This window comes from Nicotiana tabacum, chromosome 15 (genome assembly GCF_000715075.1).
Source record: "Nicotiana tabacum cultivar K326 chromosome 15, ASM71507v2, whole genome shotgun sequence".
Lineage (NCBI taxonomy): Eukaryota > Viridiplantae > Streptophyta > Magnoliopsida > Solanales > Solanaceae > Nicotiana > Nicotiana tabacum.
Window position 1 is genome coordinate 109401807 of NC_134094.1, and position 18889 is coordinate 109420695.

The following is an 18889-nucleotide window of genomic DNA, read 5'->3' on the forward strand; positions in this document are numbered from 1 at the left end:
AAATTTAGATAATATTTGAGGTTATCTAGATAAAAATTATTGCAAATAAAAATTAACGGTGTTTAACATTTCTTAGTAAAATGTAGATTTTACGTATATTTATTTTATGCCAACTGTATGTTCATGTGAGTTTTTAGGGAGAGCATGTAAGTTTGTTACAAAAGATAAAAAAGAATTTTGTCATATGAAAATGACTCATTGGCTCTTGCTTTAATTAATATTTTTATTTCTTTTAAGAGTGTAAAATAAAAATACTAGCTAAATATTTTAAAATCAAGAACATATAATTTTTTTTGTAATTTTTAATTTTATTAAATAAAACTTACTAAAAATGAAATAAAGGTTAAAATATGTAGATTAAACTTAAAATTATTTACATACTAAAAAGTATTGAAAACTCAAGTATGGTAAAAAAATTAGGCGCTCACAATTATTATTTATTTTTATTTTCTCTCTCTTGTTTTCTTATTATCAATTTTCTTGAATTCTTTTTTCTTCTCCAATATATCTTTTGATGAGAGGAGTATATCTAGTTCAAATCCATAAACCTAAAATAACAATAATAGCAAAGAAAAATTAATCAAAAAATAAATCCAGTTGCAAATCACGAAAAAAACTTCTTGATAATTGTAAACTCAATTAAAAAGCATTAGCCCTAAAATAACAATAACACCAAAATAATTAACATAAAAATAACATAAATTGAAGATTAAATTGTAGAACAAAAAATTCCTATATGTTGTTTTGTTATCTAGTTTTCATGACTTCCTTTTATTTTCCTTCTTTAAACCCAATAACTTTTTGTTGGTAACAATAAATACAGTTGAAACCCCATATCCTTAAAATAAGCCAAAAAGAAATTAATCGATAAAAGTAATCCCAATTGCAAATTATTATAGAATTTGGAAAACCTAAACTTTCTTAAAAAATCCATCCCTCAACTAATCTGATCCTAGAAATTTGTTTAGGATATGAAATTATCTTTCTTCAGTTTAATTTTCAGAGTTGTCGTGCAAGGGGTAATAATAGGAAAAACTAATGGTCAGTAGATAATAGAAAACATCCAATAGTTTAGTGTAGCTAGAATTTGAATATATGGTGGCCAATTAAGTCAAAGTTTTATTAAAGAAATTTTGAAAGTCTAGGAAGTTTACACGACATTTTAAATCATATACTAAGAGGTATGGATGCATAATCATAGATCGATCTAGTAGTTAAAAACTTGACATGGGTTGTACACCTTCTTCATCTTCTCGAGAAACCAATTGTTTCAGTCGACGAATCAACATCTCGAAATCATGCTGACCCTTCAACAAGCTAAGTCGAACATAACGATTTTTTGCAAAGAATTTGCTGCCTGGTCGACCTATGATTTTTGCTACTCTGAATACTTGTGTGCAGTTTTTATCTTCTTTTCTCTTACACTTCACCCATGCATAACCTGCCATCAACGCCACAATGATGAACACCCAAAACACGCACACACACAGTGGCATACATAAGATAGTTTTGTATATTGTCATACTGCTTGTAAACATATATAGGTCTGGTTTGAAACTCTAAATGGTTTTAAGGAATTCACTCAAATCTAGATTCTTGTAATTATGATTCAAATGAAGAAAAAGTAAGCCTATTTATTTCGGGCTTTAAAACCAGTAGTTCTAGCGACCGACTCGGTTTTCTCAAATTGGACTTCGCATTGTTCACAAAATTCCAGGTCTTCTTTTTCATCTTCGATTACTCGATAATTTCCACAAACACAAATTCCGGACCAAAAATTCTTTCACAAAATAATTCATCTTTTTTCCGGTTTGTTAGTTTTGTAATGAAAAAGTTTTCTTGAGTTAAAAAAGTTACCTGGAGATGGTTCTCTGGTTCTGTCAAGAAATGTGCAATACTGAGTTGGAATGCTTTGGAGTCTAAAACGTTTAGATAAAGAGAAGACATGACTCATTTTTTCCCAACGATCCCTCATGATTTCATGTCCAAAATTGAAGATTTGCTTGCCATTTCCTTGAGCAACAACTTTCAAAAGAGTTAAGGCTCTCAATTGGGTATCTTTTGAGAACCCCATTTCAGCCAGAACAATATAGTCCATCATTCTTTTATACACATTCACGTCCTTCACAATAGCCCACCTACATTTTTAAATAGCAACGAGAGCGAAAAAAAAAAGAGATTAAAAGTACGGCTCAGAAGAAAGCTAAGGAATTAAAACATCACGATATGGCTTTTTTTCTTTGGTTTTTGAATTTCTTGTATCACTAATCAATTGTATTCTACAGACCAGCGGCAGATGTACCATTACAGATACAGGTTCAATTTAACCCATGATTTTCGACCCGAAGTATAAATATGTGTAAAAGTTTACTGAAATTGAGACATGAACTCATAACTGTAAATATATAATTGATTTAATGCTAAAAACATTAAAATTTAGTACTCACTGAGTTTAAATTTTTGGTCCGCTTATGCTACATGCTCAAGGTTCGCACAAGATCACATTTTGACCAAAAACTTTTGACATAGTTGCATGTGGATTATATGTCCAAACTTTTGTTGCCTCTATTAACAAAAAAAAGTAATTTAGATTAAATATTGAATATATTAATATTACCCAAATCTACTTCCAGCATGACCAGTGAGCTTAGATATGGAGAAAAGCATGAGATCTTTGTCAGCAGGAGCTGGAATTGCTGTATAATGAGGCCAATAATAGGCATGATCATAAATTGTCTTCACGTTGGGGCCTTTTAAAACTGGACTTCTCAAATTCCCATCTGGATTATTTGGTGAAGTCACAAACTCAATCACAACTCCAGCAAAATCAGATTTGTTTCTTAAAATGGACGAATCTCCTTCAAATTCATAATGCAATGTTTGAAAGAACTCTGTTTGAAGCTTATAGGGCTGAGAAAATTAATTAATTCAGATCAGTTTCAAGTGCACTCAAGAAATAATTTTGTTTCTAAAGTGTATTGGGAAAACAAAAGGATACCCTCGAGAACAATTATTTCAAGAATTTGACCATGTTCTAACAGTTAAATTATTATTTTTTACTTTCAGATCACTTAATAGGTAACTATTAAATATCCATCTATAAAAATTGCATATTATTAACCGTGAGAATAAGTAATATACTATAACTAGTTAAACTGTATAATAATGTAAATAAAAATGGGTGAAAATCATACTTCTTCTCCAACTTTATCCAAATTAAATTATCTTATATAATAGAAAGATAATTACATAGAAGAGGGATTAAAAATATCAATGGATAAATAGACATCTTAGGATGTACGAAAAATGCCTATTGTTTAAAATGGGAGTGGAGTTCTGATTTTTTAAGTAAAGTTAGAGGGGACAAAATAATTTTCATCCAAATAAAAATAAATATATTATCGACTATATTAAAGTTACGTAATATCTGGTTCAACGGGTTAAGTTGCATGGAAGGGACAAATAATGTTCATCCAAATAAAAATACTTATACTATCGAATATACTAAAGCTACATAATATCTGGTACAATAGGCTTAGTCATAGGATAGTGTAAAATAATATTTACATTATCATCATGTATAATCCTTCTATTCTATGGGCGTAATTTTTTATCTGTTTATTCGTAAAAGAATGATATCTTGATATATTTGGAGATAATGTAATTTTAAACATTCTATTTTACTTTTATTCGCATGCTTTTATAGCCATTGAAATCTCGTGACATGTTTAAGATCCCAAATTTTTTAAAAAAAAAATTATTTTATTCTATGAGCAGTCAAGCACCACCACATAATTGAAAACTGATAGGAGGGAGTAACATATTTCAAACTAGATTATTAGGACTTTGAGATTGTGCAGATGTGAATCATAGAGGAGAACGAACCCGATAATAAGGGATTTTTGCAACCACTTTTGCAGGGAAAGAAGAGGAAGGCTTCTCCATGGAAAGAGCATGGACTGCAGCATTTAAGAGCTGAGTAGAGCCAACACCAAAAACAATGTATCTTCCATCTGTGATAGCATTCTTTGCAATTGCATGTATCTTTCTTATGCTTTTCTCAAGCTCCTTTGATATGTGAGACTGATTAGGAAAGGAATAGCTCATTCTATGCCAACCTGCTACCACTACTGCACTGCTAGCTGCATTTTGTATCCAAAAAGGTTCCAAGAATAGGGGATCCCCACTGTACTAAACAACAACACATTAGCAACTTCCTATTAGATTTGGTACAAATATGACCTCCGTCCACCTATTGAGCCAAAAATGTCCTCACCGTTATCTTTCTGGCTCACTTATGCCCTACGACTTATGGTCAATGCCAAATAAAAAAGTTTACGTAAATTACACGTGACAACTTTTTATTAGTCCAACTATGGTGATGGTAGAGTTGAAAAGATGAAAAAGTTAATTTTTTTAATAATCACTGAGTTTGGTTATTTTTTTTTTGGTGGGTCTGTTTTTGGAGTTGGAAAAAAAAGGGTTAAGGGGGGTTTATTTAATTGGAGTCATAGCTCAAAATTGGACCAATAAAAATTTATCCTTCAAAACTGACAAAATTTACTTTTTTCCAATCAACCCTGTATTATCGGGTCAAAGGTTCATTGAATTCCATTTACTAACACGACAAGAGAGAACAAAAACAAACGACACAAAGTCTAAAAAATCAAATAAAAAATTTAAAACCTATGGTCTTAAGCATGTCATAAATAAAACTCGTGGTATTAAACATATTATAATATTTATATGACTATAAAAGTTTATCATTAAGAATAAAATAATAAGATTGAGTTTAATTATTTTTAGAATTAAGAAACATGCCATTTTTTTTAAACAGACTAAAACGGAAATGCTGCCACTTAAACTAGAATGAAAGGAGCCTATGATTTTAATTGATCGCAAGCAATGAGTTCAGTTGAACTATATACAAACTCGCTCTAGATTTATCTCAGGGTTGTGGAGGGGGAGAATGCTACCTTTCAACATTAACAGGACAATTTGGGAAGAATAGAGAGCAATCAGGGCCTCCATAACAAGAATAGCATTCACAAATAGGCTTTCCATCTACAACAATGCTATCAATATATACTCTTCCATTTCCTGAGCATGAAATTGAAGCCACTGCTTCTGCTTCTTCTGCTGCTCTTTGGCTCCAACTCAACTTCTCCTTCTCATAATACATGTTTTTGAAAAAGAATATATTCACAAGTATTGAGACCAAAAGACACATAACATAGCTAAACCTCTGAATATCCTTTGCCATTATCTTTATTCTCTCTTCTTTCTTTCTTTGAGAATTAAGTTCATGACATATTGCAGCTAATTACAGTTTATTAGGTATGCTGTCGTGATCTCTAGTTCTGTTTTTTAAATTCAACTTGGTTGACTTGAAAAAAATAAATCAATAATTGACCAATTAAAATCGAAGTTTAGCGTCATTTCAATTTTAAAACCAAATTGAATATAAAATATATATTCAAATGCTACCAAACCAGGCCTTGTGTTTTCGACATGGTAAGCATAATGAGATTATGTAAAGGCGTGGAGCATTTAAAATCTATACAAGTGAACAAAACAAGAAATAATTGTTGAAGTTTTTCTAAGGGTGGATGCGGATTAAGACTAATAAAAAACTTCTAATTGTAGTTAACAATTGTGGAATAAGAAAATTTAATTGATAGTGTTCTCATTCTGTAATTCGACCTAAATATTGAATACTTTACATATGGAATAGTAATTTAGTTTCCGTGCCTTAATATTGAATAAATTCATAAAACACCCTAAATTGTACCCATTTTGCTAATTTCATACTTAAATTCTAAGGTGTTCACATTACCTCCTCAACTATACTTTTTCTCATTTAACATCTGTCACGACCCAATTTCCCTATGTAGGATATCGTGATGACATCTAGTCTCTAAGACTAGGTAAGCCTAAAAATTTGTGGAATAAATGAATAATAAACTGAACTCCAATCTCAACACATGATATATAAATATAAAACTACAAATCCATAATTGCATTTCCCAAAATCCGGTATAAATAAGTCACAAGTTTCTAAGACAAAATACTAAGTGTCTCTATACATTAAAGTTTGAAGAGAATAAGGGAAAACAACATAATAAGGATACAAGGGGACTCCAAGGTCTGTGGACGTTGGCAGATATACCTTGAAGTCTCCACGTACGGTCCATCTCACTCGTATATGGTCTGGTAGGGAGAACCTCGATCTGCACAAAAATATGTGCAGAAGTGTAGTATGAATACACCACAATGGTACCCAGTAAGTGCCAAGCCTAACCTCGGTAGAGTTGTGACGAGGTCAAGTCATGACCCTACTGGTTTAAAAGAAAAGTAAGGCAGAAGATATAATAATATTTGAAATGACTGAAAATATAAACAACGAGAAACTTCAGATAATAACAGCTCAGCAATTAGAGGTAAACAACATGAGCGCCCCCAAAATTTAAAAGAAGACTACATATGCTAAGGCAACTCAGTTAAGAAATTTAAAAGAAGACAATTCAGCAAGAACCGAAATTTCCACAATTAGCCCGTGTACGCAATCGTCAGCTCGCGTACACGGCGCTCACATATCACAAATTATTACAACAGTATCAAATCCTAAGGGGATTTTCCCCACACAAAATTAGACAAGTCACTTGCCTCAAATCTCGCTCAATCAATCAGTAAGAATGTCTTTCCCTCGACTTTCCAACTCTAAATGGCCCAAATCTAGACAAAAGCAATTACATCTCATGAATAAAACAACAAGAAACTAATTTAAATAAAAAATTTACTACTTTAGCAAAGAATCGAAAATCGTCCCAAAAAGTCGACCCTGGCCTACGGCTCGGAATCAGATAAAAGTCACAAGGTACGAATACTCATTCAATATCGAGTTCACCCATACCAAAAGTACCAAAATCAGACACCAAGTTGCCACTCAAACCTCCAAATTAAACTCTCCAAATCCCTAGCCTCAAACTCCCAAATTTCACCTTAAACACACACACAATCAAGGTGAGAATCAATGGGGAAACAAGGTTATTGATCAAAAATAAGTACAAGAGACTTACCTCAAGAAATCTCTCAAAAATGCTCTCAAAAATCGCCAAACCCGTGCTCAAAATGTCCAATAATGATAAAAATCCCGAACACTTGAATTAATAGAGTCTGCCCAGTGTTTTTGCTTATGCGGATCACTTGACCGCATTTGCGATCCCGCTTTTGCGGAAAAAGTTCCGCTTCTGCGATTTTGCCCAGGTTGCCTTACCTTTGCTTCTGCGATCTCCTATCTGCTTCTGCGGACACGCTTCTGCGGCTTCAGCATACATGTGACCTCATTGTCTGCATCTGTAGTCTCGCAGATGCGGAATTTTCCTCGGATCTGTGACTTCTGCCCATATTGCTCTTACTGCTTCTTCGATCACTCTTCCACATAATTGACTCCGCTTGTGCGGCCTTCACGCCACACCTGCGACCACATGCCATTTGTGAGCACATGATTTTTGCCCGACTAAAATATTCCTACAAAAATTCACGAATAGAGAGTTTCTTAATTGTTTTAGGTTTTACAGAATTTGTAGGGATTTTTGGTTAATTGTTGCTTGCATTTATTTGCATATTTAACATTTTTAAATCATGAAAAAATACCAAAATGTCTAAAGTATTTCATGCATAACATTTTAGGTCTTAATTGCACTTAGGATTTAATTACATAAGTTAATTGCATCATTAAACAGAAAATCACAAAATATGGGTCATTTTTGAATTTTTAGCTTTTGATTGCAAATTAAGTAATTTTTCCTTCATTAGTCTAAATTAATTAATTATGGTAAAATAGCTAACTAGGTTTATTTCTACAAATTAGATTAATTTAAGACTTAATTTAGGTTTAATTAATCAATTAGAATTCAAAATCAAGAAAAAGAAAAGAGAAGGAAATTCGGTTTGGGTTTAAATCTGGGCCAAAACAATTTGGCCCAAACAACTACCTGAATTCCGCCAGGCCCAACCCCTCACCCGGTCCAGTCTCACAACTAAGTGCGACTGACGTCGTTTTGGACGGATCGATCTCGACCATTCAATCCCTCTCCATCCAACGGGTGAAGTCCACTCTCACCCCCATATAAAAGGGCCATTATAACGCCTCCCCCCCCCCCAGAACCCTAAACCTAAATGCAGAGCTAAGCGGCGCCCACCTCTTTTTCTCTTCCTCCGTCGACCAAACTCGCTTGAACTCAAGCGAGTTCACCCTCCCTCCAACTCACGCACGTGGTTCCTTCACCCTCCCTCCTCCACGTCACCCGTCCCGTAACGACCTCTGACAGAAAAGATTCTTCTCTCCCTTAGGCTTCACGCGCTTTTTGTATTGAGAACAATCTCGGATGAATGGTAGTCGTAGGATCTGAGAGATTCAAGATCCTAGACCTCCATTTGTCCGATTTGGTTCACAAGAAAGAGAATCGGATTCTCGCGGATTTTTCGGACGGAAAGAGGGATTTTAGGGCACAACTTGAAGAAAATAGGTATAAAAATTTCTGGTTTGGGTATATATAGAGAGGTTAAGGGATTTCTTGGGGGTCTCTTTTTTTGGGGAACAAAAATTTTTCAGAGAGAAAAAATCGGAAAGAAAAGCTAGGGTTTTAAAAACGTTCTTTTCCTTCTTAGTGGTGGATCTTCTTTTTGATTATTTTGTTTAGTTTCAGAACAAAAAAAAATACAAAAAAAAACATGTTCAGTCTTCTTCTTTTCCATTTTATTTCAATTACTGTCTAAAAATTCGAAAAAAAAATTCCGTCCCTTCTTTTCCAATTTAGATTTTGAGTTGAAGACTGGAGTTCGATTGGGAAGTTGTTGAATTCGCTGCTGCTCAAGAAGGTTTTTGCTGAAGTCCTTGTTCGGACATCATTTTCTTCATTGTAGTTCTGCTTATCATTTAAGAGGTCACATTTCGAATTCTATCCTTCTTTTCTGCAGATTCTGTGTCATGAATGTTGGCGTTATTTGCTTATTTTCTCTTATTTCTATATCTTGGCGTATATAATGATGTCTTGAATGTTTTTGAACTTTAAATGAATGGGTTTATTTTCAACAGTCATGCCGTAGATTTGGATTTCTCTTATCGACATGTTTCTGTTGTTCGTTCTGAACTAGCATATTATAATGGGTTATTACTGTAAAATGACTTGATTCTTTATATGAATGTTCATCCCTCTTCCTGTTATATTTCCTCACCAAAGTTTGCGTCATTTTTGTTTTGATTCTATTTGCTTGGATATGATTGAGTCCAGTCTCTGAGTTATCTCGGATCTTGAGTAATACCACGTCGAATATGTTTCATGTTTAGCTCATTATTTTTTGGCTGTCGTATGGTGAGTCGTATGATTATCTCTCTTAAGTGGCTAAATTTCTCTATAGAGAACAGACCCCCCCTCCATTCATATACCCAGATTTTTCTGATTTGGATCCTGGATATGTCATTTGGCCTATTGATTTCTGAGTTTACTTGACTTGTTTTGTTAGAATTACATGAGTTTATGTTGAATTCAGTTGGTGATTCTGTCATTTTTCCTTGTATATGCTTGTAATGCGAAGTTAGCCTCAAGTAGTGAGAAAACTGCGATTCTAACACTTTGGACAGCAAACTAATTTGGCAAATGTCTTAGATTAGATACTGCTGTAATTCATGTTATCTAAGGCCATAATACAATAGATGTAATCTCTTTGGCTATGTGTTTTGACAGAATTGAAATATTATGCATTGGGTTTAGCTTTTGTTTGTACTGACTTTCATGCATTTCGAGATTTTCCTTCTCCATGTGTGGCTTAATTAACCTTTGGTTTGAAAGGAAATGGACATGAGAGAGCCATTCCTAGGCCCCGGATGGATTTTGGCCATTTCTAAAAGGCTATCACGTCTTAGGCTGCATTTCTAAGCCCGATTTTGTTTGTGTTTGAAAAAGTTGGAGGCCGATTGATCTTATTAACCCACGATAATGTTATCTTGAGAAGAATTCTCATTGAAATAGATAAGAAAGCAACCCACTCATTAGGTTAATTCAATCGAAGAAAGATTCTTAAGTCTTCAGTATTCTGACAGCCCACGTATGTCAGCTTCCAAATTTACCCTGGTTGGTGTACTTTATCTCCAAATAACCCTATAGTTATACACTTTCACATGAAAATCGCAAATTTTAGGAAAAGTTGAATAACTCACGAACACGCGCTAGTTGCTTTAGGCGTGATTAATAAATCATCGTGACTATGGGTACGGTTCCCGTGACATAGTCATGATACACAATTTCCCAATTCGAGTGTGCATTTCACGTGACTCGACCATAACTTCGAATAACAATAATAAAAATAAACATGTCATAAATCGCGGGTGCATTTCATGTGGCGCGGTTTGCGACGTGTGCCAAAACGACAAGTGTACGACATCGTGACTTGTTTCAGAAATACTTTCATAAATAATTAAAAGCGGTTAAAAAGTTAAAGATGCACAATAGGTTTCAGATATGTAATAAATCAGATAATTGGACCAATTATTAATAGTTGAGCGACCGTGCTAAAACCACGGAACTCGAGAGTGCCTCAAACCTTCTCCCGGGTTAACAGAATTCCTTACCCGATCTTCTGTGTTCGCGGAACGTAAAAATAGAGTCAATTTTCTCGATTTGGGATAAAAACAAAGCCGGTGACTTGGGACACCATAAATTATTCCAAGTGGCGACTCTGAATTAATAAATACTCCTATTTCGATTAATGTCACTTTAATTGGAAAAACTCCCTTATCCCACCCCGTTCGGGAAAAAGGAGGTGTGACAGCTCTGGCGACTCTGCTGGGGACCGAACCCAGAATCTCTGGTTCAGGGTTCAGAATTCGAGCTTAGATGACTGTTATACTTGGCTTTTACTTATTATCTGATTTTTTACGTGTTTGAGCCTAATGTGCTAAATGCCTATTTTTACTGCTTTGATATTGTTTGGACTGTATATAAACTGTCACGAAACCATTCTCCTCTCTGAGTCTTCTAAATCTTCTGGGAAGTGCACGCTGGCGTGACTTCTTTTCTGTTAGTGTCATATCCTAATTTAGAACGAGGATCGGATCAGTTACAAAGCCGGATGGCCTTTTGGTTACCGGTACGTTGCCCCCCCCCCCCCCCGGCTCGAGTTGTCCGCTCGGGTAAGCCAGGTCTAGAACCATACACCCAGGGTTTTAAGCCTAGAATAACATAGCCTCATGCCGGATCCCTAGTAGGTACGTTTGTTTGCATCACGTGCATTTGACTTTGGAGACTCAACACAGGGGTTGGGTCTGTCTAGGACAGGTGTACCCAAATTAAAAGACCATCCTGATGCGTTTTACGTGCTACTTGTGTGTTCATTTGTTTCGGCTTGCATGTTGACTGGTTGCTAGAATATGGAAAGAAAATAAAAAAGAGAGAGGAAAAAGAGAAAAAAAAGAAGAGAAAAACCAAGAGTGAGGTAAGATAGAAAAACACCTGGTTTTGATAATTCTGGTATTCAAAAATCCCGTTACTCTGTCGAAATTTCAAAAACAAAGAGAGAATCATTCCAAAACAAATCATATTTTCCTGTGCATCAAAATGACTGAACTACGCGGGTCTGATTCTCACCGGATGTGAGATACGTAGGCAAACCTCATCGGTTCCGGCCCCCAATTTTCAAAAAATCTAAAATATTTTCCTTTATTTTCTTGTTTAGAAAGTCTTTCTTTGAGACCCCATTTTAAAAAAAAATCCAAAAGTATTTCCTTTAATTCCTTCTTTTAGGAGTTTTGTTTTTTTTAGAAAATCCCAAACAAATAAAAGATTAAAAAATAATTTTAAACCAAAATAAATATATATTTTATTTGTAGGAGTCTTTCATTAGAAAAAGAAAACAAATAAAATTAAAATCCAAAAATATTTTCATTCTTCTTTCGAAAATTGAAAAGAAAATTCAAGATTCTCTAGAAGTGTTTCTTTCATAAATTCAAAATAAAAGTCCATAAATCCAAAAATATTTCCCTTTTCCTTTTTTTAGAAGTTTTTCTTTCGAAATTCCGGAAAAAAAAAATATAAAATCAAAATTCAAAAAAAAATATTTTCTTTTTTCTTTAGAAATCTTGCTTTTTCAAAAATTAAAAAAAAAGAATAATCAAATTCCAAAAATATTTTCTTTCTTTTTACAAGTCTTTATTTTTTTAAAAAAAAATTGACCACTTCGCAAACACAACCCTAAAATCTTCTCCTCCGAAGTGTTGAAAGGCCGTATTTGCAAAAGTGGCCGTGATTTGTTTTCGGTTATATTTTTCAAAAAAATTATAATGATAGTAATCTTTCATAGTCAGTTTTGTACAAAATTTTAATCTAGTCACCCTAATTTAAAATATGCAGAATGAGCACCGTTCAGAACTTACCTGTGAAGGTTATGGATCAGATTCCACTGGCACTCCACATGTGGTGGGAGGATTTGGGTAAACAAGGACGAGACATGGTCAACCAATACCTAGGGGCGCTCACAGGACTATTGAAAATTCAACCTAGAAGGGACCTGATAGAGGCATTAGTTGCATTCTGGGACCCCGCTCATAATGTTTTACACTTTTCAGATTTTGAGCTTACGCCCACTTTGGAAGAAATGGCGGGTTATACTGGGAGCACGGAAGGACTGAGACACAAGTACCTGGTATCTCCAAGGACTGTTACTCCCCACAAGTTTCTGGACTTACTAAAGATAAGTAGACAAATCAAGACGGGAAGTCTAGCACGGGGAATTTCCACTTTTCATTTTCTATATCAGCGATACGGGCATCTAGAGGGATTCGAAGACCCTGAAAATGGACTCTGCAGTAAAGGAAACCGATCAAAATGGGAGACCCATAGATGTTTTGCCTTCATGGTGGCATTTTTAGGACTTTTGGTGTTTCCAAGGGAGGACGGGCACATTGATTTGCGGATAGCCGGGGTTGTCCACGTTCTGACTACTCAGGCCAAGAGTACTCTCGCACCCATGATCGTATCAGATATATTCCGAGCCCTCACGTTCTGTAAGGCCGGAGCCAGTTTTTTCGAGGGATGCAACCTGTTGTTGCAAATGTGGATGATCGAACACCTCTGTCATCGTCCTCGATACATGAACTATGGGTCTACGGGAAAAAACTGCATTGAAGAGTTTAGTGCATGAGTAACAGGATTCGAGATGCCGAAAGGGGTCAAAGATTGGATTACCCGCCTTCAATCTACGACCGCAGATCAGGTAGAATGGACATTGGGTTGGCTTCCCGTTGATGAGATTGTTTATATGCCCGCCACTGGTCCCTACTTCTTGCTAATGGGTCTCCGAAGCATCCAACCCTATGCTCCGTACCGGGTTTTGAGACAGCTTGGAAGATGCCAGACAGTTCCTAGAGATGAAGATCTTAGCACTTATGTGGTCGAAATCCGTCCTGATGCCCAATTTCCCGAAGAAGCGGTTCGCCAAATTTGGAGCGAATGCCAGTATTTGGGGGCAAACACCCGAGTACGTGATTTGTCTAAAGGTGAGGTCTTACCTAGTTATATTGCCTGGTATGGAAAGAGAGTCGCGACGAGTGGTGAACCCGAACGACCAACTAAAAGACCTCATATCCAAGAATTTGTTGACGCATCGCAGGAGCAGTGGGCTTGGTTAGCCAAAGAAAGGGAGTACCGGACCACCATAAGCAAGCTAGAAGAACAAATCAAAAAAATCAAATTTGATAGTAGTTTGCAGGCAGCTGAAGATGAAGGGGAAAAGAAGAGGTTGGCCAAGGAAAATGAATCCCTTCGAGCCCAAATCCAGAGAATGAAAATAGTCGCCGAGACACCAGCAAGAAGTGAGAGAGATGAGAAAATTATAACCAACCTGAGGCGGAAAGTGCATGATTACAGTTTTGACTTGACAAAGGCCGAAAGAGACTTGTTAAATACTCAAGCAAAGTTGGCCAAAGGTGCGGAGGAACAAGCTAGATTAGTCCACCAGTTGAAGCAGAAATATGACAAAGAAGCAGCAGTTTTACAGAAAAGGATGGTTGCCCTTGAGAATGAAATGGTCAAGCAAACAAAGGATTTCAAGTCAGAAAGAGAGCATTGCTACGCATTGATTTATCAATTACAAGAAAGCATGCAGCAGTTACAAGACCAAAACAACGCAGATGCACAAGTGTTGGAGGCTCGGGCCCAGCAGATTGGACGTTTGCTTCAAGAAAAGGGTGTCATCAGAATGAGGATTAAAGAGATAGCTGATTATGTTGTAATGAAATGCCATGAATGTGAAGACATGACCAAGTCTATGTTTTTTGCTTCTGTAATGACATTCGTCCGACAAGTGATGTTTGACCTAGACCGCCTTCAAGAAGATATTGCTCGCAAGCCTGTGCGGAGACCGGCTGATGTCCCGCAAGCCTCCGGAGTACCAGTGGAGGCTCTTATGTATTTTTGATTTCCTTTAGTAGTCTGTATTTTACTTTCTCTGAGTCTTGTTCGTCTTTGTCAAGGTTGTCTATTACTTTATTTTGAGTCTGTAGATTTTCCTTTTGCAGTCATCGCTACTTTAGTCCTTGTAATAGAAAATCCAAAAAGATGTCTTTTATTAATGAAATAATTTATTTCGTATCTATTTATCTGAACTACGTAATGATCTGATTCATGCGGCGTCATGATACGTAGGCAATCCCCATAGGATTCGATCATATTCTTAAAAGAAGAGAGGGAAAAAGAAGAGAGAGGAAGAAAGAAAAGAGGGGCCAAACTAAAAAAAATGGGGAAAGAATAAGAATTAAAAGAGCGAAACACAGCAGGAGGTGAGAGGGAAAAGTCAGGATTTGGAAAATTTGGAAAAGTCGGGATGAAACATACGAGCCGTCGCAAAGCATCTAGGAACGTTAACTGCTCAGGTGCATTGCATACCCAAATGTGCGATTAACTATCTGTAAATTGCTTTTAAAACTGACCAAGTTTTTGTGTGCGCATAGACAGGTTTTGTTTTAGGTGGTTAGTTTGTTGGCATCCTGGCAAGTCACCCTTATAACACCAGATCAAAGTGCAAGGCAGTCATGACTAGCAAAGAATTGGACACGGGTGTTGTCGACCCGCCGAGGGAGATTGTAGAATCGGAGTCTGAATTGAAAGAGGAGGTCTACAGGTTGAAGCATCAAATGGCAGAAATGTATCAAGCCTGGGTCAGGGGGCATCCTCCACCTTCATTCCCCGCTAACTACCCAGAAAATCCCGCTTTCATCCCACCACTGTCACAAGCCCAAGATCCCATTACCATTGATCTTTCCCCTCAGCACGCACCAGGCTTTACCCCTTATCGCCACTACCCTGGCACCTCGTCCCAAACCTTTCACGCTCCACCAGCCAAAACAACTGCATACCCTGCTCCGACATCCGCTCCTGTTTTCGTAGCCCCTCCGCGAGCTACCCTTCACAGATCTTCTAGTGAACCCGCGTTCCAAGCTCCAGATACCCAATATTATGTTCCAGAACCAACTTTCAAAGTCGCGGATCCTTATTCCCATGCCCCTCGCTTTGAACCTCTTGTCAAAACTGAGAAACCATACCGGAATGTGGAGCAGGACGAGATGTTCAGGAAAGTGAAGAGCCTAGAGCAATCTTTGAAGAACATGCAAGGGATAGGAAGCCAAGTAAGTGTGGCTTACAAGGATTTATGCCTATTTCCGGATGTTCAACTGCCCGCTGGGTTCAAGATGCCCAAGTTTGACCCGTACGATGGACATGGAGATCCCGTGGCCCATTTGAGAGGCTTCTGCAGCAATATGAGAGGCGCCGGTGGGAAAGATGAATTATTAATGGCATATTTCAGTCAGAGTCTGAGTGGGGCAGCTTTAGAATGGTACACCCGCCAAGACACTAGCAGGTGGTACACATGGGATGACTTGGCTCAGGCCTTTGCTCGGCACTTTCAGTACAATATAGACATTGTCCCGGATCGCCTATCTTTGACCAAGGTAGAGAAGAGGCCCAATGAAAGCTTTAGGGAATATGGTTTCAGATGGAGAGAACAAGCTGCACGAGTCTACCCTCCAATGGAGGAAGATGAGATGGTCGAGTACTTTCTTCAAGCCCTAGAGCCCACTTACTTTGGCCATTTGATCTCAGCCATAGGTAAGTCCTTCAACGATGTGGTAAAGATGGGAGGAATGGTGGAAGAGGGACTCAAGTCAAGCAAGATCATGAGCTACTCTGCCATAAAAGCGACCACACAGGCAATTCAAAGTGGCACCGGAAGCCTGTTAGGCAAAAAGAAGAAAGAATATGTCGCTATGTTTGTCTCTGGATCATGGCGTGGCCCAAGGGGTCCGCCTCACCAGTACACCCAAACTCGACCCCAACCTCAAGCCTACACCCAAGCTCCATATAATCCATCTCAGCACTATCTCCCGCCACAAGACCCTCGATATTCTGTCGAGCTACCCCAATACCATGTTCACCACGCACAGTCATATGCTCAACCCCCTCCTTACCCGCAATGGCGTGCTCCAACTCCACAAAATCTTTATACACCCCCACAACCATACCAAAACCCTACTGGTCCAAGTTTTCGACCGAAGCCAGATTACAGAAAAGAGAGGCAACAACGAAAAGAAACCTTCACCCTTCTTGGAGAGTCCTATACCAGTTTGTTTCAGAGGTTGGGGCAGTTGGACGTTTTGAGGCCGATTGAGCCCAAGATACCAAATCCGCCTCCAAGGAACCTTGACTATTCCCTCAGATGCGCATATTGTTCTGATGCCCCGGGGCATGACACAGAGAAGTGCTGGCATTTGAAGAGGGCGATCCAAGAGCTCATTGATACAAATCAAATTGTGGTCCAGAGCCCGGAGGCGCCAAACATCAACCAAAATCCGTTGCCGACCCATGTAGAGACACATATGATCGAGATAGTTCATAAAGATGGGGAGCCCAAAAACTTTTCCAAGTCTGTCATGATGATCCGGGCTAGCGAAAGTAATCCAATCAAAGCTCTAGATTCTGCAAAAGCAATGTCCTTGGCGATTAAAGGGGTGTCGGAAAAGCCAAGCGCGCTCAACGTGAAGCCTTCTGTATTGGTTGTGAAAGGGCCTCCGGTTGATGTTGAAGCGAAGCAGGAGAGGCAAAAGGTGGTCGTGCTAGGGGCCCCAGGCAAGCCAGTCATAATCGTGGAAGGGGCTCGTGTTACCCCCGTTATTATTAAGCCAGTGACCCAGTTGCCAATGGTTGACACAAAGGCCGTCCCGTGGAATTACAAACAGGTGATAGTAACGTACAAAGGGAAAGAAGTAGAGGAAGAAGTCAATGGAACCGGAGGGCTGACTCGTTCCGGGAGATGTTTTACCCCAGAAGAACTGAGGAAAACCAAGCCATCCAAGGACGGCCACATCCCAGTAAAAAAGCCGGTCACCGAAGAAGAGGCTGAGGAATTCCTGAAAAAGATGAAAATGCAAGACTATTCCATTGTAGAACAGTTGAGGAAAACACCAGCTCAGATCTCTCTTCTGTCTTTGCTGATACATTCAGATGAACACCGCAAAGCCCTGATGAAGATTTTGAACGAGGCCCATGTTCCTGATAAGATCACGGTGAACCACTTGGAAAAGATTGCTAACAAGATTTTCGAAGCGAACAGGATCTCTTTCTCAGATGATGAACTCCCTATAGAGGGTACAGAACACAATCGAGCTCTTTATCTCACAGTGAAGTGCGAGGATTTTGCTGTCTCAAGGGTACTGGTGGATAACGGTTCTAGTGCGAATATTTGCCCTCTGTCCACTTTGCAAAAGTTGAAGATTGGCACCGAAAGGATCCACATTAATAATATATGCGTTCGAGGCTTCGATGGAGGAGGGAAAGATTCTGTCGGTGATATAATGCTAAATTTGTCAATAGGGCCGGTTGAGTTCACTATGGAGTTCCAAGTGCTAGATGTGGCTGCCTCTTATAACTTGTTGTTGGGCAGGCCCTGGATCCACGCTGCCAAGGCAATCCCGTCTTCTCTGCATCAAATGGTAAAGTTCGAATGGGACAGACAGGAAATAGTTGTGCACGGTGATGAGAACTTATCTGCTTACAATGACACAATCGTTCCATTTATTGAAGTTGAAGATGATAAAGGGCCTTGGGTTTACCAAATGTTTGAAACAGTGTCTGTCGGGAAAATTCCCGAAGGAGAATGCATCCTAAGTCCGAAGATACCATCCGCGTCTGTCATGGTAGCAAATGAAATGTTGAAGAATGGTTTTCTGCCGGGCAAAGGTCTGGGTTCATCTCTGCAGGGTATTGTGCATCCGGTGTGTCCACGTGAAAGTTTTGGTATATTTGGTTTGGGATTCACACTCACAGGAAAGGACGTGAAAAAGGCTAAAAGTTTGAAAGGAAAGGCATGGTCACTTCCTAAGCCTGTTCCACATATCTCCAAGTCTTTTGTCAAGCCAGGGATCGCAAAACGCCCAATATCAGCGGTCCCAAAACCTGTGGTCGACTTTGATGAAGAGTTGATCAAGAGGTTCCAGAGTTTGTTTGATGAGGTTAATATGGTAGAAATCGGGGAAGGTTCTAGTAATGCCGATGTGCAGCTCGTTGGGCCAAATGTGAAGCTTAGCAATTGGAAAGCTACTCCTCTCCCCGCCCGGAAGGAGTTTTGGTAGTTTGCTTTGTTTTCCTTTCTGCTATCTGGGTTATTCCAGGGTTGTAATCCAGATTTTTTATTTTTTGCTTGTTTTGATGTACAAACCCTCCTATCCTTTTATTTTCAATGAAATACAATTTCTCGTTTTCCATTAATCCTGATAGCGTTTCATTTTTGTTTTTGCTTTTCTTTCTGTACAGTTCCTTTTATGCTGGTTTCAATGACA

At 38.0% G+C, this 18889-nt stretch overlaps 1 protein-coding gene across 1 annotated transcript; it reads right to left on the reverse strand.

Annotated features, from left to right (window-relative positions):
• Positions 1-1087: 1087 nt before the first annotated feature.
• Positions 1088-5277, reverse strand: LOC107827889 (tryptophan aminotransferase-related protein 4-like). Its single transcript, XM_016655109.2, has 5 exons — positions 4977-5277; positions 3886-4186; positions 2618-2910; positions 1858-2138; positions 1088-1441 (listed from the first exon to the last, which is right to left on the reverse strand). Exons 1-5 carry the CDS (start codon positions 5261-5263, stop codon positions 1215-1217), a joined length of 1389 nt encoding a protein of 462 aa, XP_016510595.1. The 5' UTR covers positions 5264-5277; the 3' UTR covers positions 1088-1214.
• Positions 5278-18889: the final 13612 nt, after the last annotated feature.